This window comes from Pyrus communis, chromosome 3 (genome assembly GCF_041283825.1).
Source record: "Pyrus communis isolate YQ-2024b chromosome 3, ASM4128382v1, whole genome shotgun sequence".
Classification (NCBI taxonomy): domain Eukaryota; kingdom Viridiplantae; phylum Streptophyta; class Magnoliopsida; order Rosales; family Rosaceae; genus Pyrus; species Pyrus communis.
The window spans coordinates 761,429-783,573 of record NC_142567.1 but is presented as its reverse complement, the minus strand read 5'-3'; the positions used below and the strand labels follow the sequence as shown (position 1 = coordinate 783,573).

General features: G+C 37.3%; 4 protein-coding genes across 8 annotated transcripts; 2 read left to right on the top strand and 2 right to left on the bottom strand.

Moving 5' to 3' along the window:
• Positions 1-15: 15 nt before the first annotated feature.
• On the top strand, positions 16-1,455 carry LOC148697702 (universal stress protein PHOS34-like). 2 transcript variants are annotated; one of them, XM_088690467.1, is made up of 4 exons: positions 16-314; positions 439-530; positions 867-988; positions 1,125-1,455. In XM_088690467.1, the coding sequence occupies exons 1-4, from the start codon at positions 134-136 to the stop codon at positions 1,210-1,212; spliced, it is 483 nt and encodes a 160-aa protein (XP_088546593.1). In that variant the 5' UTR covers positions 16-133; the 3' UTR covers positions 1,213-1,455. The 2 variants fall into 2 exon arrangements, with proteins under 2 accessions (XP_088546593.1, XP_088546592.1); XM_088690466.1 differs by having other exon boundaries at positions 24-314; positions 436-530.
• An 8,542-nt stretch (positions 1,456-9,997) lies between these two features.
• On the top strand, positions 9,998-11,412 carry LOC137714897 (universal stress protein PHOS34). Of its 2 annotated transcripts, none has more exons than XM_068454054.2 (4): positions 9,998-10,271; positions 10,397-10,488; positions 10,857-10,978; positions 11,116-11,412. In XM_068454054.2, the coding sequence occupies exons 1-4, from the start codon at positions 10,091-10,093 to the stop codon at positions 11,201-11,203; spliced, it is 483 nt and encodes a 160-aa protein (XP_068310155.2). In that variant the 5' UTR covers positions 9,998-10,090; the 3' UTR covers positions 11,204-11,412. The 2 variants fall into 2 exon arrangements, with proteins under 2 accessions (XP_068310155.2, XP_068310154.2); XM_068454053.2 differs by having other exon boundaries at positions 10,000-10,271; positions 10,394-10,488.
• An 843-nt stretch (positions 11,413-12,255) lies between these two features.
• LOC137714898 (phytochrome A-associated F-box protein) lies at positions 12,256-13,942 on the bottom strand. The gene has a single exon (XM_068454055.2). It carries the CDS (start codon positions 13,489-13,491, stop codon positions 12,469-12,471), a length of 1,023 nt encoding a protein of 340 aa, XP_068310156.1. The 5' UTR covers positions 13,492-13,942; the 3' UTR covers positions 12,256-12,468.
• Positions 13,943-16,423: 2,481 nt separating this feature from the next.
• Positions 16,424-21,058, bottom strand: LOC137714863 (serine/arginine-rich splicing factor SR30). Of its 3 annotated transcripts, none has more exons than XR_015960419.1 (15): positions 20,919-21,058; positions 20,522-20,615; positions 20,100-20,165; positions 19,945-20,019; positions 19,759-19,867; positions 19,635-19,681; positions 19,493-19,550; positions 18,993-19,042; positions 18,777-18,833; positions 18,560-18,681; positions 18,373-18,474; positions 17,809-17,893; positions 17,223-17,718; positions 16,815-16,921; positions 16,424-16,653 (listed from the first exon to the last, which is right to left on the bottom strand). XR_015960419.1 is itself a non-coding variant. In XM_068454019.2 (14 exons), exons 2-14 carry the CDS (start codon positions 20,609-20,611, stop codon positions 16,650-16,652), a joined length of 921 nt encoding a protein of 306 aa, XP_068310120.2. In that variant the 5' UTR covers positions 20,612-20,615; positions 20,919-21,058; the 3' UTR covers positions 16,424-16,649. The 3 variants fall into 3 exon arrangements, 1 of the variants encoding a protein (XP_068310120.2); XR_015960420.1 differs by having other exon boundaries at positions 17,839-17,893; XM_068454019.2 differs by lacking the exon at positions 17,809-17,893 and having other exon boundaries at positions 17,223-17,256.
• Positions 21,059-22,145: the final 1,087 nt, after the last annotated feature.

The following is a 22,145-nucleotide window of genomic DNA, read 5'->3' as shown; positions in this document are numbered from 1 at the left end:
TTCCTTTTAAATAATAGCCGGCCAGAAAGAAGAAGAACTAGAGAGAGAAACGAGAAGACAAGAAAGAAGGTGAAGAACTATAGAGAGAGAGAGAGAGAGAGAGAGAGAGAGAGAGAGAGAAAGGTGAGCATTAATGGCGGCAGGGAAGCAAGTGATGGTGATCGGGGCAGACGACAGTGAGGAGAGCCACTACGCTCTGGAATGGACTTTGGATCACTGCTTCAAGCCTTTCGGCGGCGACACAGCTCCGTTCAAGCTCATCATCGTCCACGCCAAGCCATCGGTTTCCTCCGTGGTTGGCTTCGTCGGCCCCGGTAAGAATCCTAACTGCAACGGGAATGATCTCTGAAAACCTTTCTGTCTTACCTGCTAATTAATCAATTGTTTGTTTAGTTAATTATGATTAGCTAATTTGCGTGTTGTGCCGAATTGCAGCAGGGGCGGGGGTTCTGCCGATCGTGGACGCTGATTTGAAGAAGATGGCTGCCCGTGTAACTGAGAAGGCCAAGGAATTTTGCGCTTCTAAATCGGTATTTGTCAAATTTTATTTATTTGGATTTTTAGCACACACCGTTCTTGAAATTGATATGGTCCTTAAAATTGAAATTCGATCAATATAATCTCTGAAAACGGATGTCAATTTATATAATTTATAAAGGATATCGAACTTGAGCATGAGCAGGGCGAACGCAATGATATGAACAACTAACCTACTCACATTTGTAACGTCTTTCTATATGAGCGTTTCCGGCAAATACTCAAAACATAGATCAAAACGGAACCTAATGATCGCACACCGATGTGATACGAAGGAGTTGCGCTTCGCTGGCAGCTTTTCTGAGCATTACATGTTCTAATGGTTGCAGGTGACCGATGTGGTCGTGGAGGTTATGGAAGGAGATGCTAGGAACGTTCTGTGTGAGGCTGTTGAAAGACACCACGCATCCATCTTGGTTGTGGGAAGTCATGGCTATGGAGCCATCAAAAGGTATTCCCCCAAACTTGTTCCAACCCTTTCGATCGAGTGGAACAACCATCGCTAATTTGCGCGATTAAGTTTGAGCCGAGCTTGAGGTTACTTGTTTTCTGTGGAAATCTTAATGCTTTGTTTGGTTGTGGTGCAGGGCGGTTCTGGGAAGCGTAAGCGACTACTGCGCTCATCACGCTCACTGCACCGTGATGATTGTGAAGAAGCCAAAAACCAAGCATTGAGTGGCCTCTGGGTTCAGTTAAGCACAACGAACACATATGTGTTTGAAAAATTACGATATTTAGATAATGAATTTGTCCCCTTGAGAGTTGAATCTTGAAAGGTTATATGTATATATACTTTGTACTTATGGTTTGATCGTTCAAAATTCAGAGTATGGCATGTATTTTATAGGTTGAAAGATGAAGCTTTCAAACTTCTGTATGACAAAAGTTTGATTGGCAAAATTATGATTATTGGAAGAACTCATGGCAACACAACAATTGAGAAAAATGGAGCCAGTAGCCATCAGTTGGAAATTAAAAGATTAGGCGAGTCAGACTACACGTAAAGTTTGGTCTTTAGACTACAAACGCAACCGTCAACTCTCTTATTTGTGCAAAACATATAGAAAGAATCAAGATTTTGAGATTTAGTCATCAAATACCGAACTAGAATACTTCTTTCTCGCTCACAGCGATTAGAAATGACTAAGGGTTGGTTTGGTATTGCTGTGCTTTGAAAAAAAACTGCTTCTGCTATGATGTGAGAATAAGCAGCTGTGAAATAAAACAGCAGAGTGTTTGGTAAACTTTTTTGTAAAAGTGATTTTGGAAAATAAATAAATAAATAAATAAACAGTATTATAGTGTTTGGTAAACTTTTATGTAAAACATATATGACTATATGAAATAACCAAAAAAATGTATAATACGAGATGTGCCATTAATTTAATTTTCTTAAGTCTTTCCCCTTTTTTTCTCCATCTGCATCGAGAAGTCTCTTCCACTACCCCATTACTGAAACAGATTTTCCAAAAACCAAAAACGTCTCTCTAGAAGTCTTCCCCACAACGCCAATTTTTTTTTTTTTTTTTTTTTTTTAAGCTCCATCTTCTTCTTTTTTATTTTCTGCTCCGTTCCTTAATCTCTCTGACCTGTCATCTGATTTGCATTATATACATGGTCTAGCTGCTCGAGGAATTCATTATACACATCAAGCAAGGCTAACGCTTCAGGATGCTGGTTTTTTTCTTCTTCCAAGACTAATCATTTTTTCTTTTTGAAACTATATAGTGTGAATTTGATCATACGAAGTAGTTTCCTCTACTTAATTTTGGGTATTTGGAATAATTGAGTTTTGGTGTCCGTCTGGGCAATATGGGCTCTCCTAATTATTGGAGTTTGAGACCCTTTTGTCCCACATTGGTCAACAATATTTTTTCACTAGCCTTTATATAGGCTTATTCCTTTTTCTTAGTAATTAGAACTTCGACCATTTGGAAATGGATTGAAGGCTTGAGTCTTATGGTTGTGTGGATTAGGCTTGATGATTATATTATAATATTAATATTAATTAATCAAGACAAGGGCCTTGGGCCTTGAGGCACTTGGGGCCAAGGAATTAAAATTAATCTGATCAATTAGTTTTAATTTCGAATTAAGTTTTTAATTAAATTAATTAAAAACGTTTTGATTAATAGACACAACTATTTGGAAAGAGTTGTATCTTTTTGGAAAAAGCTGTATAGCTTCAGATACATCCAAAAGGTGTTTGAAGAGGTATGAAAGAGTCTATATAACTGGAGTCCTCATTTCCATCAATCATTATCTTCCGTACAAACTTTCCAGAGAGTAAACACACAAAGTAATTCGCTAGAGTTCTATAATCCAGTGCGGGTTGTAGAATTAGGTAGTTGTATCCTAGTCGAGCAAACGTTGTAGAACCACAAGCACAGAGTGGGACGGAAATACTGTTCGAAGGACATAGCGTTTGCGCTAGCCTCTACCTTCAATTCATTCAAGTTAGTATCAAATTAATTTTGTAATTATTGTGTTATTGCATTATGTATTGCAAGTCTTTGTGAATAATAAAGTATAAGTATTTTAGTTTTGTACATCTGTTATTTTATTATTTCTAAATTGTTCTCCAACAATCTTCGAACAGTATGGAACTATCGGGAACTAAACCTCATTTTGAGAAGCCTGAGAAATTTAAGGGCGGAGACTTCAAAAGATGGCAGCATAAAATGCTATTTTATTTGACAACCTTGAATTTGGCTAATGTTCTGCGCGAAACTGTACCTACTGCAGATGGAGAAAATATTTTTTTTGCAGAAACTTTAACGGCTATAGATGCCTGGAATCATAATGATTTCCTCTGCAGAAACTATATTCTCAATGCATTAGATGATTCATTGTATGATATCTAGGTAGTATGCAAAATAGCCAAGGAACTTTGGGAATCACTTGAGAAAAAATATAAAACTGAGGATGCTGGTTCGAAGAAATTTGTCGTGGGCAAATTTTTGGACTACAAAATGGTGGATTCCAAGTCCGTTGTCTCTCAAACTGAAGATCTCCAGAAAATCATCCATGACATTCATGTTGAAGGGATGGTGATCAATGAGTCTTTCCAAGTGGCGTCCTTTATAGAAAAACTGCCACCTTCTTGGAAAGAGTTCAAGAATTATCTCAAGCACAAACGTAAAGAGATGACCCTTGAGGATCTCATTGTAAGGCTGAGAATAGAGGAAGATAACATAAAGAATGAGAAGGGCCTGGTTTTGAGTATGGAAGCCAAGGCGAATGTAGTTGAAGGAAGTTCATCAAAGTAAAGGCCGAAGTTCCAGAAAAATAAGAAGAAGGAAAAACACTTTATCCCTGGTGCGAAAGGCAAAGACTTCAAGAAAATCAAGGGAAGTTGATGGGTTTGTGGAAAGCAAGGCCATAGGGCTCAAGAATGTCACTATCGAAGGGATCAAGGTCCTGGAAATCAAGGCAACAACAACCGCGCTAACCTGATTGAAAACAATGTGGATGCCTTGGCTGCAATGATTTTTGAAATCAACCTTGTATCTGATCACGCTGATTGGTGGATAGATACCGGTGCAACTCGCCATGTGTGTGGTGACAGAAATATGTTCTCTTTGTACCAGAAAATCGAGGGAAACGAGCAGCTGTTTATGGGAAATGCATCTGCATCTGTTGTGGCTGGAATACGGAAATGTGTTCTGAAATTCACTTCTGGAAAGGAATTAACCCTCCTTGATGTGCTACATGTCCCCGATATAAGGAAGAATCTTGTTTCTAGTCCTATCCTTAGTAATAAAGGATTCAAACTAGTTTTTGAGTCCAATAAGTTTGTACTAACTAAAGGGGGAATGTTTGTAAGAAGGGTTACCTTGCTGATGGATTATTCAAACTAAATGTACTTGTTAATGCTATGAATGAAATAAATAATGCTTCTGGTTATATTGTTGATTCGTCTAATTTATGGCACTCTAGATTAGGACATGTAAATTTTCGTTCACTTTTTAGAATGCATAATTTAGGTTTGCTGCCCAAAATTGATTATCTAGATAATGTTAAATGTGAGACTTGTACATAAACGAAATTTGCGAGTCAAAACTTTAAATCAGTGCATGAAAAGTCCAATGATTTATTAGATTTAATTCTTAGTGACTTGTGTGATTTTAGATCATATCCAACTCGTGGTGGAAAGAACTATTATGTAACATTTATAGATGATTTCAGTAAGTATTGTTATGTTTATTTACTTCATAGTAAAGATGAGACATTGGATATGTTTAAGACATATAAGGCAGAAGTTGAGAATCAACTTAACAAGAAGATTAAAGTCTTAAGGTCCGATAGGGGAGGAGAATATGAGTCTCATGCCTTTGCTGAATTTTGTGCCACATATGGCATAATTCATCAAACAACAACCCCTTATACACCGCAACAAAACGGTGTTGCCGAACGAAAAAATAGGACTTTTAAAGACATGATCAATTCTATGTTGAATAGCTCTGGGCTTCCACACAATTTGTGGGGTGAAGCTTTACTTACTGCAAATAAAATTTTGAATCGAATTCCACCTAAAACGAGAAAGGAGTAACCATATGAATTATGGAAAGGAAGAACCCCAATGTTTAAATTGCTTAAAGTGTGGGGTTGTCTGGCAAAAGTACAAGTCTCATTGTCAAAGAGAACAAAATTAGGGTCTAAAACTATAGATTGTGTTTTTATTGGTTTTGCATCTAATAGTTCAGCTTATAAATTCTTAGTTTTTCATTCCGAAGTCAATGATATACATGTCAATACTATTATAGAATCTATAAACGCAATATTTTTTGGGGATATATTTCCATACAAAATAGGCAAATCTAATTTATTGAAAAAGAGATTACATGATGATGTATCTCAGGTTAATGACGAACCTAGAGAACATGATGATGGTTCATCCTCGTCTAGAGTTCAAGAAGAAGAAGAACTTGAACCTAGAAGGAGTATAAGGACAAAAATTCGAAAGGACTTTGGGCCTAATTTTGTGACCTTATTAACCGAGACAGAACCTCAATCATTCACGGAGGCCATGTCCACTCTTGAAGCTCCATTTTGGAAGGATGCAGTTAACAGTAAGATAGATTCCATTATGTAAAATCATACATGGGAATTAGTCGATTTGCCCCCTGGCAATAAGCCAATTGGGTACAAATGGATATTTAAGAAGAAATTAAAACATGATGGTACAATTGACAAATATAAGGCTCGTTTGGTAGCTAAAGGATACCGTCAAAAACATGGTTTGGATTTCTTTGATACATACTCGCCTGTAACGAGAATTACGTCAATAAGACTGTTGATTGCTATAGCTGCACTCCATAACATGGAAATACATCAAATGGATGTAAAGACTGCATTCTTAAATGGAGACTTAGATGAGGAAATATATATGGAACAACCTGAGGGGTTTGTGGTTAAAGGTCAAGAACACAAAGTTTGTAAACTTGTGAAATCACTATATGGGCTTAAACAAGCTCCAAAGCAATGGCATGAAAAATTTGACCATATTATGATAACACACGGTTTTAAGATAAACGAGTGTGATAAGTGTGTCTACACAAAAACTCAAAATAATGCTTGCGTTATGTTGTGTTTATATGTAGATGATATGCTTATAATGGGAACTAACAAAGAGATAATAAATTGGACCAAGAAGATATTGAAATCAAGTTTTGATATGAAAGATTTGGATTAGCTGATGTGATTCTTGGTGTGAAAATAAAAAGAAACCAAGAAGGATATATTCTTACTCAGTCCCATTATATAGATGCTACACTTAGAAAATATGGTTATTTGGAAAGTAAAGATGCAATTACTCATTTTGATGCCAATAACAAACTTAAGAAAAATAGAGGTGATGCTATATCTTAACGTGAATACTCACAAGTTATTGGAAGTCTTATGTACATTATGAACTGTACAAGGCCTGATATAGCATACTCAGTGAGTAGACTGAGTAGATATACATGCAATCCTGGGCATGAACATTGGGAAGCTTTAATTCGAGTATTGAGATACTTAAAGCATACAATGAATTATGGATTGCATTATACAAGGTATCCTCCTGTGCTTGAAGGATTTACTGATGCGAATTGGATATCGGATAGTAATGATACAAAATCCACAAGTGGATATGTATTTACTTTGGGAGGAGCAGCAATATCTTGGAAATCTTCTAAACAAACATGCATAGCCCGATCAACTATGGAATCGAAATTTATAGCTCTTGATATGGCTGGAGGAGAAGCTGAGTGGCTAAGAGATTTTTTGGAGGATGTTCCCATATGGCCTAAACCTGTAACGACAATATGTATACACTGTGATAGTTTAGCTGCACAATATCGAGCTAAAAATAGTGTATACAATGGGAAGTCTAGACAAATTAGAAGAATGCGTAATACAATAAAGCAATGGCTCTCTAGTGGTGTAATTTCTATTGACTATGTTAAGTCAAAAGATAATATTGCGGATCCGCTTACTAAAGGTTTGTCTAGAAAGCAAGTTAAGCACACATCGAGGGGAATAGGTTTAAAGCCAATAGAGTAAAATGAAACTGCCAAACGGAAACCTAACCTAATTGATTGGAGATCCCATGGTTTAGGTTCAATAGACAAACTGGTTTGGTTAGATTCAAGAAGAAACACACTTACATGCCCATTCCTATGATGGAAGAAGTGTGGTGACTGCTGATGATGTAGGATACATTAGTTTAATGATATTGATACTTGTAAATCAAGTGGAATAGTAGCAGCCTATTCTTAATCAATATCACCTATATGAGAGTAAATGTGGGGTCGCATTTATGAGAATTACATGGCTACATTCTCTAAAGCTCTCATGAATCCAGGATTTGTTCAGGACCAAAAAGAACACAAACGTATGAAGTTGTGATGTGTAAATGTGGCATATGTTTTACTTATTGTCTTGGATTACAGCGGAGATGAACAGTTCAAGATTTTATATTCACTGCGTCATCTAGTAAATTTGATAAGTATATACTAAGGTAGGTTCAAGTCCAAAAGACACCTCTCCTAAAGTATGTCACATCTATTGTTTACTCTCGTATCTTAGTGTGTCTAGGACCAAAGAGTCATCTCAAATGTGGGGATTATTGGAGTTTGAGACCCTCTTGTCTCACATTGGTCAACAGTATTTTTTTCACTAGCCTTTATATAGGCTTATTCCTTTTTCTTAGTAATTAGAACTTGGACCATTTGGAAATGGATTGAAGGCTTGGGCCTTATGGTTGTGTGGATTAGGCTTGATGATTATACTATAATATTAATATTAATTAATCAAGACAAGGGCCTTGGGCCTTGAGGCACTTGGGGCCAAGGAATTAAAATTAATCTGATCAATTAGTTTTAATTTCGAATTAAGTTTTTAATTCAATTAATTAAAAACGTTTTGATTAATAGACACAACTCTTTGGAAAGAGTTGTATCTTTTTGGAAAGAGCTGTATAGCTTCAGATACATCCAAAAGGTGTTTGAAGAGGTATGAAAGAGCCTATATAACTGGAGTCCTCATTTCCATCAATCATTATCTTTTCTTCTTCCTCCTTATCTTCCGTACAAACTTTCCAGAGAGTAAACACACAAAGCAATTCGCTAGAGTTCTATAATCCAGTGCGGGTTGTAGAATTAGGTAGTTGTATCCTGGTCGAGCAGACGTTGTAAAACCACAAACACACGAGTGAGACGGAAATACTGTTCGAAGGACATAGCGTTTGCGCTAGCCTCTACCTTCAATTCATTCAAGTTAGTATCAAATTAATTTCGTAATTATTATGTTATTGCATTCTGTATTGCAAGTATTTATGAATAATAAAGTATAAGTATTTTAGTTTTGTACATCTGTTATTTTATTATTTCTAAATTGTTCTCCAACACTAATTTGCATAAATACAAAGATCAGTCGCCTGTAAGCGGTGCAATTTGAGAAATCTGGGCAAATCTGTGATGCCAAGACAGAATCTGGTCCGCACCGAAAAAATGGTGGTATTTCTTGGCTCGATTTTGTCGGCATGGGAGTGAGAGAGGATGGACAAGAGATGGGAGGAAGGACAAAGGCAGAAACAACATCTTAGGGTATGGAATCCAAGGTCAATAACGATGATTGTTGAAGCTGGGAGTGAATGGTGTTGTGGCGGGATCGACGAGGATGACCTTCCAATTGAAGTCGGCGACGTTTTTCAGTTGGTATTATGTGTAATTATTTAATTGTTTAAGGACATTTTGGGTGTTTGAAAGTTTCATTAAAGGGCTCAACGCCTCTTGCAAGATAGAACATATATCTACACATGCCACTTTGAAAGTTAAGTTTTCCTAATTTATATTCTACTTGGAACCTCCAACATAGAACGTATATCTAACCTGCAACCTGTTTGGACGTTCGAATTAAATATGAACATGAGAGACTCATTATGCTTTATGAAAACCCTTAGAAAAACCATGCAACCCTTAAGACGTGGTGTTTATCTTAAATGAAATTACAATTATTAACCACAAGAAGCCAGCGTCAATTTCAGGGAACCTTCCGACCAAAATTGCATCAAATTACTTTTCTAAATATCCTAATGGTGATCAGGAATTAAGACAATTAGATAGTTTTAATCATAGTGATTAATAATTCAAAGTATGCATGCAATCAATCATAAGCAATTAAATAAAAATTACATATTCATGCTAAGGCTCAATGTTTTGCCCTAGCAAAACGAATTAGTTACGCATATTCATAATTAAAATCATAGAAAATATTATTATAAAGAAAATGATTGAAAACACCTTTTAGTAGAAAATTTTCAAGAACCCTAGCAATTCTCTCTGTCTCCAAAGTTTCATAAAAGCAAGCGTACCCTAAAACTGAGAACGGCAAATCAATATATTCTGCTATGCCATCGCATAATCCCTAAAACTCAGGTCTTTTACTGCAACTAGGAAACTAAATACTAATAAAATAACTTAGAAAATAAAATCCTAATTGAACTAGGAGAATCTGTCAAGTACTTGTCCAGCCACGTTTTAGCCTCAAATATCCTCCAAATCTGGCCCATTAGCTTGTTTTGAAGATCAGGACGTTCTGAACAAATCTCCAGAAGGCCAAGAACCCATTCGAGGTTATCTTGAGCTTCAAAAACGCAATTCAAACCCAAAATGTCATTATTCCAGCACTGCTCATCGCTGCTTTATTTTATTGCCAGAAAATCACCGCTAGGTAGAAAAATTTCAAATTTTGACACGATCAAGCCAAGTGACTCACGAACGTCCTCCAAATAGATTTACTCCAAAATTTGTCCATTTGACTATGTTTTGCTGCAGAGGAAGTTGAAAGTCCTATATTAAAAATACAATTCAAATTATCAAAATTCTTTCAAAATATTAACCAAAATATAATAAGAATAGGATTAAATATATAATATAAAATATACTCATCAGTCATATTAAAAATCTTTCCTTTTAAATAGTAGCCGGCAGAAAGAAGAACTAGAGAGAGAAACGAGAACACAAGAAAGAAGATGAAGAACTAGAGAGAGAGAGAAAGGTGAGCATCAATGGCGGCAGGGAAGCAAGTGATGGTGATCGGGGCGGACGACAGTGAGGAGAGCCACTACGCTCTGGAATGGACTTTGGATCACTTCTTCAAGCCTTTCGGAGGCGACACAGCTCCGTTCAAGCTCATCATCGTCCACGCCAAGCCATCGGTTTCCTCCGTGGTTGGCTTCGTCGGCACCGGTAAGAATCCTAACTGCAACGGGAAGTGATCTCTGAAAACCTTTGTGTCTTACCTGCTAATTAATCAATTGTTTGTTTAGTTAATTATGATTAGCTAATTTGCGTGTTGTGCCGAATTGCAGCAGGGGCGGGTGTTCTGCCGATCGTGGACGCTGATTTGAAGAAGATGGCTGCCCGTGTAACTGAGAAGGCCGAGGAATTTTGCGCTTCTAAATCGGTATTTGTTTATTTATTTGGATTTTTATCACACGCCGTCCTTGAAATTGACCCAAACTATCAAGATGGTCCCTAAAATTGAAATTTGATCAATATAATCTCTGAAAACGGATGTCAATTTATATAATTTATAAAGGATATCGAACTTGAGCATGAGCAGGGTGAACGCAATGATATGAACAACTAACCTAACTCACATTTGTAACGGCTTTCTATATGAGCGTTTCCGGCAAATACTCAAAAAGAGATTTGAAATTCTTACGCTATCATAGATCAAAACGGAACCCAATGATTGCACACCGATGTGATACGAAGAAGTTGCGCTTCGCTGGCAGCTTTTCTGAGCATTACATGTTCTAATGGTTGCAGGTGACCGATGTGGTCGTGGAGGTTATGGAAGGAGATGCTAGGAACGTTCTGTGTGAGGCTGCTGAAAGACACCAGGCATCCATCTTGGTTGTGGGAAGCCATGGCTATGGAGCCATCAAAAGGTATTCCCTCAAACTTGTTCCAACCTTTTCGATCGAGTGGGAACAACCATCGTTAATTTGTGCGATTAAGTTTGAGCCGAGCTTGAGGTTACTTGTTTTCTGTGGAAATCTTAATGCTTTGTTTGGTTCTGGTGCAGGGCGTTTTTGGGAAGCGTAAGCGACTACTGCGCTCATCAAGCGCACTGCTCCGTGATGATTGTGAAGAAGCCTAAAACCCAGGACTGAGTGGCCTCTGGGGTTCAGTTAAGCGCGACGAACACATATTCGTGTTTGAAAAATTACGATGTATAGATAATAAATTTGTCCCTTTGAGAGTTGAATCCTGAAAGGTTATATGTATGTGTGTGTATATATTTACTTTGTGCTTATGGTTTTGATCGCTCAAACTTTTGTATGACAAGTTGATCCGTGTATCGAAAGTTTGATTGGTAGAATTATGATACAAAGAATTATGATACAAATTATATTATTGGAAGAACTCATGCTAATACAACAATTGAGGAAAATGGAGCCAATAACCATCAGGAAATTAAAAGATTAGGGGAGACAGGCCACTACGTAAAATTTGATCTTCAAACTACAAAGGCAGCAATACCCTTTTATCCGTGCAAGACATACAGAAAGAATCAAGATTTTGAGATTTAGTCATCAACTACCGAACTAAAATACTTCGTTCCCACTCAAAGCGATTAGAAAGACTCAAAGCGATTAGAAAGGATTAAGTCCCTGGTAGACTCAAATAAGAAAGCAAAATGCTTCACAGAACTCGGAGGCTAATAAGCTTTTATCTATATATACACACACGCACGCACGCATACGTACATGTAGAAAAGTCGAATTTTGCAGGGGATGCTCGTAACGTACTCTGAGGCTAACGTTTTTGTTTAATTTGACGTTGTAGGTGACCCTCGAAACGTACTGTGTGAGGCTGTGGAAAAACACAAGGCAACTGTCTTGGTTTCTGGAAGCCATGGCTGGCTATGGTGATACCTTAGCTGCTTCAAACAAGGGAACACATCTCTACCAGAGAGCAGTAGCTGCTGCGTCCTGCAGTCCACCGGCAAACAGTTTTAGGCATGGCTGCCGTTTTTATCCCCTTAAAGAATTGTTACTTGATCGGAAAATGTTACGGCCTGTGGATCCTGAGCATCTACATTTAGAAGTTGTGCATTTACCGCATTTTGCTACGCCTAGACCATTCTAATAATCCAACGACTTCGACACGACGCATTCGAAATCTGGATGTAAATTTAGAATCTTATCAAAATCTTACGACATGACATTGAAATTATACACCTTTATTGAAACGCAAACAGCAATACAACAATACAACGAAGAAGGTTTTGAAAACACAACAATAACAGAAGCAACTCTTGAAAATCCTGACAGACATTGAAATAAAAACACAATCCTTCCTCCTCGGATCCTCGAGAGCGAAAATCCATGGTGCTTCGGAGTATCTATATTCTGATATTTTTAACCGTTAGATGTCAAGAGTACAATGGCAGGTCGGTCCAAGCCCCCGAGACATGCCCATTTTCGCAGACATAAGCTCGAACAACCGGCTCGCCATCGTCATGGTACCCGAAAACCCGCCTCAAGCAGAATGCAGAATGCAAATCCCAAGTGTCTTTGCAGGCGCAAAACGCGCAGTTCAGATCAATCTTGCTGCGGTTCCCATCCTTGATCGTCCTCCACACTTGGGACCCCTTGAAATCCTTGAAAAGCCCTCTGAAAAGCATGTAATTTCGCTTCTCCTCGATGTGCACGCAGCCGGGCCAATCACAAATGTACAAGCGATCGCCGCGGAACCGGCTGTGGAGAAGCTTGTTGCCCTGCTCACGGCTCAGATTCCAGACCCCAGAAGCCAAATGCGACCTCATCGGTCTGCAGACCTTCCTTCTCTTGCATATCGAAAATTCGCCGCCCACTCCAACGGCGCCATTCTCGACGGCGACTTGATCCGCCTCCGCCGCTGCTGATTCTAATTGGGGATTATCTTGCTCTTGATGGGCTTCAGAATCGTTATAGACTGTATCGAAATAAAGATCATCGAACAAAGACCAAGAACAATCATTTCCACAAGAACCCACCTCCTGATTCGCGCCAATTTGGCTCGAGGAAGCCTCGGTCGGAGGATTCGCCGCCAGAGATGCGCCGACTGGATTGGAGTCCAATATCCGGTAATTCTCGTCGGGACCGAGCTCGCGCTCGAGCCCAAAGTCGGAGTTCTCGAAGAGGACGCCGGAGTGGAGGAGGCCAGGGCAGCAGACAGCGAGCTTGTGAAGGGCGGCCCAGCCGCCGGCAGGCTCGGTGGAGCCGGTAAGGAGATCGGAGACGACCGAGGGAATGACTTTGTAGCACTTGGTCTTCCAGCAGACGTTGCGGATCATGGAGGAGAACTTGGTGCAGGAGCAGGCGAGCCGAGCCCAGTTCCGCGGGTCCTCCTCGAGCTTGAAGAGGATGTTCAGAACGACGTCGTCGGAGAGCTTCGAGAACAGGGTTCCGGCCATCGGATTTCGAATTTATCTGAGAAATGAGGGGACAAAAAGGTCGGAACTTGACGTTGGATTTGGGTATTTTCGGGGATTTTGAGAGATGGGTTAACGAAATTTCTGTTTGTTTGGTTCGATTTGATTTTCCGTTTGTTTCTCGTGAACTGATTTGGGGAGAGTGTGAGTGCCTGGTTAAAAGGAATGGCTAGAGAGAGAGGGGGAGGTGATCTTCTTTTGCCGTTGGAAACTTGGAATCTGGTGGCGGGGAGATGGCTTTTGGGGGTACTTTACAACTATTCGATAATTTCTATTTGGCGATACTCTAAACTATTCTAATTTGTGAGATTAGAGATACTAACTCGAACTCAAGTACAACCGCACGAAGGTCAAGAGTCGGGAGAGGTGTTTTTTTTCACTGATTTATCATGTGAATGTGATAAGTATTTATTGAACTAAGAAATTAGATGAATTAGATACATTATTGTGTTACGCTGGTATTAAAATTAGTAACACAATATTATGTAAAATTATATCAATATGTGATATTACGTTTTTGAATCATTACGTCACATAATAAATATTTATTGGTCGGACGCCCTCATTAGAATTATATCTTAATTACAAGACATAATTTATTTAAGAAAACGACACATCTTTGCAACTGACTAGGATTATAATTGCCTTTATGTACCAAAAGATTTTGTTTTTATTTTTATTTTTTTAACAAATGTACAAAAAGAAAATTTAAATTCCCTGTTTTAGCCAACTAATCTTGTTTGATTCCTTTTCATTTGTTTGCTTTCTTTTAAGTAGAAATTTTGTTTATTTTTATTTAGTGACCTTTTAATTCCTCATGAGTCTTGTGAGACTTAAAAATTGTACATTTTGTTATTATCTTAACAAAAACTTAAGTACGTCAGAAATACGACTTTGTACACTAAATCTCTCCACGACACTTGATTTGGAGGAAACTAGTGGCTCTCCTTCTCCGCACGTTATCATATGATATTCGAGGATTGTATTTGTGATGCTCTTATCCATACTCGTTGAGAAAATCCACCATTTGGTAAAATAATAGTAGATAGAGACGTTAAAGTTCCCTTATAATAATTCAGTCATCTGGTTTCCTATGTGGGCATGTTTGGTTTGTGGAATAAGGTTGGTTAGCAACCAGATTCTCGTGTCTGATTACAAAGCTAGTTTTCAATAAAGCTAGTTTATTGAAAAGAAAATTCTTGTGTCTAATTAGGAAATAAGTCCATTGAAAATAAAGTTTTTGATCTTAATAAAAATAAGTTCATACGTAATAAAACTCACATGTACTTTTGAAATGAAATTCTCATAGTGAATCGCGACATAATAGGTTCGTTTAATTGTAACTAGCATATGGGCACACACAAAGTGTGTGAGAGAAAAAAATTTATTTTTGTTTTTTAAATAGAATAAGAGAGGAAGATAGTGATTTTATTTTTTATTTTTAATAAAGATATGTTAAGATTACATGTAGGTGAGAATTTGAAAAAAAAACAGTAAAATTGGTTGTGTGAAATTATATTTCTGCCTCATATTTCTTATTCATGTTATATTTTAATTAAAGGGTTAAACTGGTAATTTCATAGGATTTTGATTGACAATGAATGTTTTATTAATTAGTAGAGATTATCATACCTAAGCACGACATTAATAGGTACATTAAAAATGAAACTCTAGTGCCTAATCACAAAATAGGTTCATTGAAAAGGTCTCATGAATAATTATGGAATAAGTTAATTGAAACAAAACTCTGGTTCCCAATCACGACATATAGGCACACTGAAAATGAGTCTCATCTCATTTCTATTAAACAAAAAAAAAAAAAGTAATGAAACTTTCGTGTCTTTATTACAACGTAATAAGTTTATTTGAAACGAAACTCTCATATCTAATCACAAAACAAGTTCCTTAAGATCATCTCCAACCCTGAGAGTAAAACCTAAAAATTTTAGCCCATAAAGTTTAAGTTTTAACCTAGAAACAACTTTTCTGTTTCAACCCTTCTAACCTAAATTTTTTAGCCCGAGGTTATTAAAGAATAAATTTAAGCTAATTTTTTTTCAAGTAAATTTAAAAAAAAATAAAAATTATGTACACTATCCTAATTTAATTTTATGAAGATTTTAATCTAAAAATATAGTTTTAGCCCATAACTTAATTTTAGGTTAAAGGTTGGAGTGTTTTTTGGGGAGAATAGTAGGCAAATTTTGAAACTTACTCGAAGAGTTGAAGTTGGTCTGAGTGTCTATTTTGGCATAAAGATGTAGACGAAAATAATAATATAGTATTGTGTTTTCTCGAAAAATTATATTGGACCTCAATAAATAATAATATTGTTTCATTGGATTCTGTATTTCATAGACCCACCCACCTGTGGCTACGATCCCTCTCCCCTATGGTGGAATGTGGTTGTTAGATGTAGGATATTTGAGTCCACAAATCAGAACGCTGTCGTTTTCTCACAATGGGCAAAAGTTTTGAATGGCATAACACCAAACGAAAAAGGCCACTCCGAGGATTACTATTTTCCGCAGATTGCACCGCCAGTTTGCATCTCTTCATGTCATTTCATATCACCGTCACTACAACGCGAGAGATTCTCCCTTGCAACCAAAACAGTGCGACATCACACGTCGATTGACGCTTGCTACGCATTCGAAAAATGAATTACTCGTCCGATACACCTCTTGTGTGAATATCACAAGAGTCTCTCTCCGCCAACACTTTCTTAATCACTTGACGCACCATAATGCATCTTAAAATAGATAAAAATCAGGCAGACGTGAGCCAGACCAGCTGAACAAGGCATTTTGTCATCCCCATTGCACCTAAATTTAGCACGCATCCGCTAGACTGCATTACTACGGGGAAAGATGAACGAAGCAGAAGGAAGATGATGAAACTTCAAGCAAAAATGTAGCTAAAAATCTCAAATGCATTACAAAGCGCAAAGATGGTAAAACACCAGTTTCAGTTAAACAACAGTTCGCCACAATAAACAATGTAACAGACAACGATTATAAAAACGAATCCATCCATAAACTTAAAAGTCCGCTAAATAAAAGTCGCCCGAATTCCAGTCCTTTAACAAAGATTGTAAAACGTGCCCCAAGCGATAACTTCAGGTCAGGGATAGCATCATATCACCTGTCAAAAACAATTGCAATCACAATCTAGAATGAATCGTTGAATGTAACTTCAATGATCACAAAGCAAGAGCAATTCGTGGACAATGTGTTGCGAGGAGAAGAAGATGGTGCGACAATGATGACACTAACAACAGAAAATATAATGCTCGAGGATGATACCGTGACAAACTCTTGCTCCTGCTCCTGCTCCGGATTGGACTCCTGCTGGCACTACGCTTCTTTGGACTTTTACTAATGTGCTTCTTCGGGCTTTTACTTATGCGTTTCTGATTATGACAAAGAAACAAAATTATAAAGGGCCAAAGAGCCGTAATCCAATTGCAGTTATGATACGAAATCCAGAGAGGCCATTATTAGTAAAGGAGAAATCAAATCAACTGCTAGCCAAACTTTATAAACATTAGGCTTCATCACTATCATAGTACAAAAATGTCAAACAAGCCTTGATAATATCCTAGTTTAACGCCAGAATACAAAAACCTATTGAAAATGGGGCAACTAACAAAATATTGATTTTTTTTTTTTTTTTTTTTTTGAATGAAACAATATTACAAAAATAACACTTACCGAAGGCACTGGAGATCTGCTTCTTGATCGTGATCTGCAAAAGTTCCAGAAACAACCGAATTTAATAACCATGTTCCTTTTACCAATTTGATCCAAGGTCTTTGATGCCTCTTCCGTGTGAAGTTACCATATACGATAAGGATAGAAGAAAAAGATTTAAACATTTAGCACACCAATAAGGAAAAAATGGACGAAACAATTGATTATATCCCCGCCAAAACAGATCAGAAAATCAGAAAAAATATGTGAAAAAAAATAGGGATATAGTTATTTTTAAGACACCAGTGGAAACAAGAGGAGCATTCTTCCCTACTGTAACACAAGAATCCAGGACATCCAGATAGTGCGACCTATTAGCTTGGCAAAATGTTGGAGCAGGAAACGAAAATCAAATTGTCTCTACTGCTCATTGACGATGACTTCCAAATCCCAATGGCACTTAGTTCACAGATATCCAGCTTTACTAGTGCAATCCAAGACCTCCATTGTTCCCAATCTAGCACCCATGGACATTTAAATGCCAAAAGCATTAGAACAGAGGCACCGTGAAGGTTTTGCAAAGCTGCCTATCTAAATAACAGCATACCTCCATATAAAAGAGTTGTAAGCAATTGACCTTATCCAATCAAGATCCTAATATCCAATCCCCAGTTCGCCGCATATATCCATATCTAAAAGAAAAACAAAGGTAATTTTCATGCGAGCAAAAAGGGAAAGAAAATGAAAACTAGGTGGATATCTGACTCTTTCTTGGCAACCCCAACTGCTGAGCAAGAAATAATGGAATGCAGCAACAGGAAAATATTGCAGCACAAAGAACATAATTCATACTTTACAACTGCAAGACGACATTCAATTCTACGCAAAATGGAGCACGCCTAATCTTTAGAATTACTCCACATTCAATGACCCAGTTGATCTGAGTCAGTAGGACACAGTGTGATTGGTTAAATTTCAATAACGCAGAGTCACCAATTTGATAGCACAACTACAAAATGTTAGTATGCAGAAGTATCAAATAGACTGGAAAGATATATTATTGTAATAATAATCTCCATCATTGTTCACCTCGCGAACCCATGAAAACCCAGATGAAATGAACATCAACAAACCATAGGTAGATGACTAATTGAAAAAAAATAACACATACCCTGATGGAGAGCGAGACCTTGATCGCGAACGGGGGAGAGAAGCAGATCTTGATCGAGATCTAGCGGGTGAGAGGCGTGAAGATTTGGTTTTTGGAGACTTGCTGTAATCAGATGTAAAAGTAAGAACATAAAATAGAAATGTTAGTCCCCACATCTACAGAATCGTGTAATTAACAATGGTCAAACCTCCTGCTTCTGCCCCGGCCATAACTTGGACTACGACTGCGACTATAGCTCCTGCCTCTTGAATGAGATCGACCGCGACTAGGGCTCCTAGACGAGTCCCTCTTCGCATCATATTCCCTCACCTGTGTAACAAAATGAGACAATAAATAAAGTTAACAAAAAATAAACAAAGATACAGGAGGAAAGAAAATAAATTTTCAACTTGTAAGATTCATACGCGAACAGATTGGCGGTCAAAAGCATTTCGGAACTCTGAGCCATCAAGCTTTTTGATCTGCAGGAAATTATTTATGAAGTTTGAGATTCTATAGACGCTTCAGACACATCGACATATTGAAAAAGCAATATTCAATAACCTAGTACCCATGCTCCATAGAAGGTCACAGAAAATATGAATGTCTGGACTCTGGAGAGAGAAAGTAAAAGGACTTACCGCATACTTCATATCTTCTAAGTTTGTGTAGTCTACAATCCCTGTTGTGCCTAATAAAAAGGCATAGGACAAAAGCTAAATCAAATTCTCATGTCTCATGAGCTAGGTCTTAGGATTACACTTTTCAAATAACACTATATGAAATAGTAGCGTATATCCCAAAAACAGTCTGAAATCTGGTTGAGAAGCACTATGAACCACTGACCAACTTTTATTCATACCATGTATTATGAATTCTTTTAAGTCACCAACAAGACAAAACCAGCCAGATCACCAAAATTTAGCAGGAGACAGTATGAGAAAAACTGGAAATTCTATAAAGCTGTGTAGGAACTTGAATATGCTCATTCTAAGTTTCTAACATATTATTTCTTGCAAGAGCATCCACCTTTTGACAGTGGCAAAAAAAATATCCACGCAATTGTTTCTGATACTAACTTTGCCACAATACTACGTACATGACAGCGAAGGAATACCCTTGAATATGAAAAGCAACTTACCACTACCATCACGAAAAACTTGGGAGAAACAGACATCTCCCGCCCGTCGCATATGATCCTGAATAAATGCATCGCATGTGTCAGATATGCAGTGACAGTTGACACACCAAGGAACAATAAATAATGAAAAAACATAGCACACCTTAAGATCTTGCCATGAAGCGGAAGGGGGAAGTTCACTGACTAACACTGTGGGCATTACAAATATATCAGGTGCATCCTACCATATATAAAACAGCACAAAATATATCAAATGAAATACACACCACGATAATCTGAGCGCCTGGACATCCCACGTCCACCTCGACCACCACTGTAATTACTATGACGATCTGAAGAAGATGAATGCCCACGCCCTCCATGTGCAAGTTCAACCTACAGAGTTATACATCAGAATACAATGTTTAGCCAAAGTACAACAGGTACCGTGGAATGTAAAAATAATAACCTACTCTTAAACGATGCCCATCAAAATCATAGCCATCACGACCACGGAGTGCATCTTCAGCATCACGAGAGTCTTCAAACTGTACCAAATAACTTATTTAAACACAGAATAAATAAAACATAAGTAAACAAATTAAAGAAAGTAGTTAAGGACTCTCACCTCAACAAATGCATAACCAGGAGGCCTTGGGGGGACCTTCAGGTCAATATGAGCTATGCGTCCGTACTGCGGAAAAGATTAGAACTTCAGTCAGTCAACTGATGACTATTATTGTAAATCTTATTGTTTAGAATCTTTAGAAGACGTTATAACCATCAGTAACACCAGCCCTACAATACCATCGTTCACACCCGAAAAATATAATACGAATATTAAACAGGTTTAGCAAAAAGTACAAAAAAACCTCGATTCATAATTTCAAAATTCTGTTTGTTTTAAACAACTTAACTAAATCGATCAATGCATAGTTCTACTTCTACACGAACAAGTACAGTCAAGCATTCCAAATAATAATTTCATCCAAAAACCGCATAAATATTACGCATCGGCATATCAATTCAAGCTGCAACAGATCGAATTACCTTGAAAAACAAATCTTCCACCTCTCTCTCACGTATATCGCCGGGCAGATTCCCAACATAGAGAGTTCTGCTCATACTCCGACTGCTCATTGTCCTGATAAAGAAACAAACAAACCCATTGGAAATTCGGATATCTATAAAATTATAAAATTTCATCCACTGTGAGCAAATCAAAATCTTCAAGGATCCTATTTGCTTAGATAAAAGCCATTCAATTGAAAAAAAAAAAAAAAAATTTCAAATCACAGCGTTCTTAAAAAAATTTGACATCAGTCAACGAGAATCATGGAAAATATAATTAAAACAAAATATCGATTTCGATTTCTATTGTACTTCGATCCTTGTGAAGCGAAATCAAAAACGAAAAGGATTAGGGTAGGGTTTTAATTTATATTACCTCCGATGAAAATTGGGGATCGCAGCGAAGCAGAAAGGGCTGGAGCTGGAGGATTAGGGTTTTGAAATTGGAGAGAACGTTTGGGGAGCTACCAAATAAAATTATGGTTCGGATAACCTGTTGCGCTGAGTACGGCAAATATATACGACTCTTTTTTAATTATTAATTTAAACCGCCTGATCGTTATCGGGTTGCTCCTTTTTGTATCTGGACCGTTGAAACTCACGTGGGACCAAATAGTGTACACCAAACGTGCGGATGAAGATATTTTTCAATATAACTGATCACGTGACACTATACAAATGGTGGAATATGTGTGCTAAAAAATTAATAACTTAAAAAATAAAATTTTCTACCATTCCTATTAAAACACGTGGTACGTATTTTTCTCATCACAACTAAAAATTTATCGTGCAGATGTAGTTTAAGCAATCTCAATGCCAACAAGAACTTGTCTTTGTACTATGTAGTACGTACTTCAAAAGTTTTATGGTCCTATATTCCGGTGAATAGTTCTTCAAAAAAAAAAGAATATTCCGGTGAATATACCTCTTAGATTTTAATTTTTTAAATTTTAACCAAAAAAAATCTCAAAGCACCATACTCTAAAGCATTATCAAAAATCTCTAGTTTATTTGGTTAAAAATTCTTCAAAACGAACCATGACGTTGCAGGTTTGTGCTTAAGGACAAGTATGGGATTGTTGTAGTTTAAGAAAAAATTCTTTTGTTGTGATTTAACAATAATTAATTGTAAAATAAAACAGCTAAGTGTTTGATAAATTGTATATTAAAAAGTTTGTGAGTATGAAAAGAAATGTAAAAATATTTGGTAACTTTAATATAAAAGTGATATTATTGAGTAAATTACTTAGGAGCTGCGCTTTGAAGTTTTGAACTATGAGAGTTTGCTACAAAATTGGACATGGCAGTAAAGGTGGTGGCGATGGCAGCGGTTACGAGTGCGGTGATGGTGATGGTGGCAGCAGTGGCAAATGTGGGGTGTGGTGGTTGGAGCATAGAGGTAATAATGGTGGTAGGAGCGGTGGCAGCAACAATGGCAGCAGTTGTGGCGGCAACAATGGTGGTAATAATGACAGTGGTTGTGTAAGGTTAGTGTTTGTAGGGGCAAATGAGGTAATCAATAGAAGTAAAAGGTTAAACAATGTCAATTTTGATAACTAAAGAGAGTATTATAAGAATTGAAAATATTTATTAAAGACTCAAA

Coding starts and splice junctions, on each gene's coding strand:
- LOC137714863 (XM_068454019.2), bottom strand. CDS start 20,611: ATGAGCAGTCGGAGTATGAGCAGAACTCTCTATGTTGGGAATCTGCCC. Junction 19,868..19,944: donor TTGATGGGCATCGTTTAAGA/GTAGGTTATTAT, acceptor ATAACTCTGTAG/GTTGAACTTGCACATGGAGG. Junction 18,834..18,992: donor TAGAAGATATGAAGTATGCG/GTAAGTCCTTTT, acceptor AATTTCCTGCAG/ATCAAAAAGCTTGATGGCTC.
- LOC137714898 (XM_068454055.2), bottom strand. CDS start 13,491: ATGGCCGGAACCCTGTTCTCGAAGCTCTCCGACGACGTCGTTCTGAAC.
- LOC148697702 (XM_088690466.1), top strand. CDS start 134: ATGGCGGCAGGGAAGCAAGTGATGGTGATCGGGGCAGACGACAGTGAG. Junction 315..435: donor GGTTGGCTTCGTCGGCCCCG/GTAAGAATCCTA, acceptor GCCGAATTGCAG/CAGGGGCGGGGGTTCTGCCG. Junction 531..866: donor AATTTTGCGCTTCTAAATCG/GTATTTGTCAAA, acceptor TAATGGTTGCAG/GTGACCGATGTGGTCGTGGA.
- LOC137714897 (XM_068454053.2), top strand. CDS start 10,091: ATGGCGGCAGGGAAGCAAGTGATGGTGATCGGGGCGGACGACAGTGAG. Junction 10,272..10,393: donor GGTTGGCTTCGTCGGCACCG/GTAAGAATCCTA, acceptor GCCGAATTGCAG/CAGGGGCGGGTGTTCTGCCG. Junction 10,979..11,115: donor GGCTATGGAGCCATCAAAAG/GTATTCCCTCAA, acceptor GTTCTGGTGCAG/GGCGTTTTTGGGAAGCGTAA.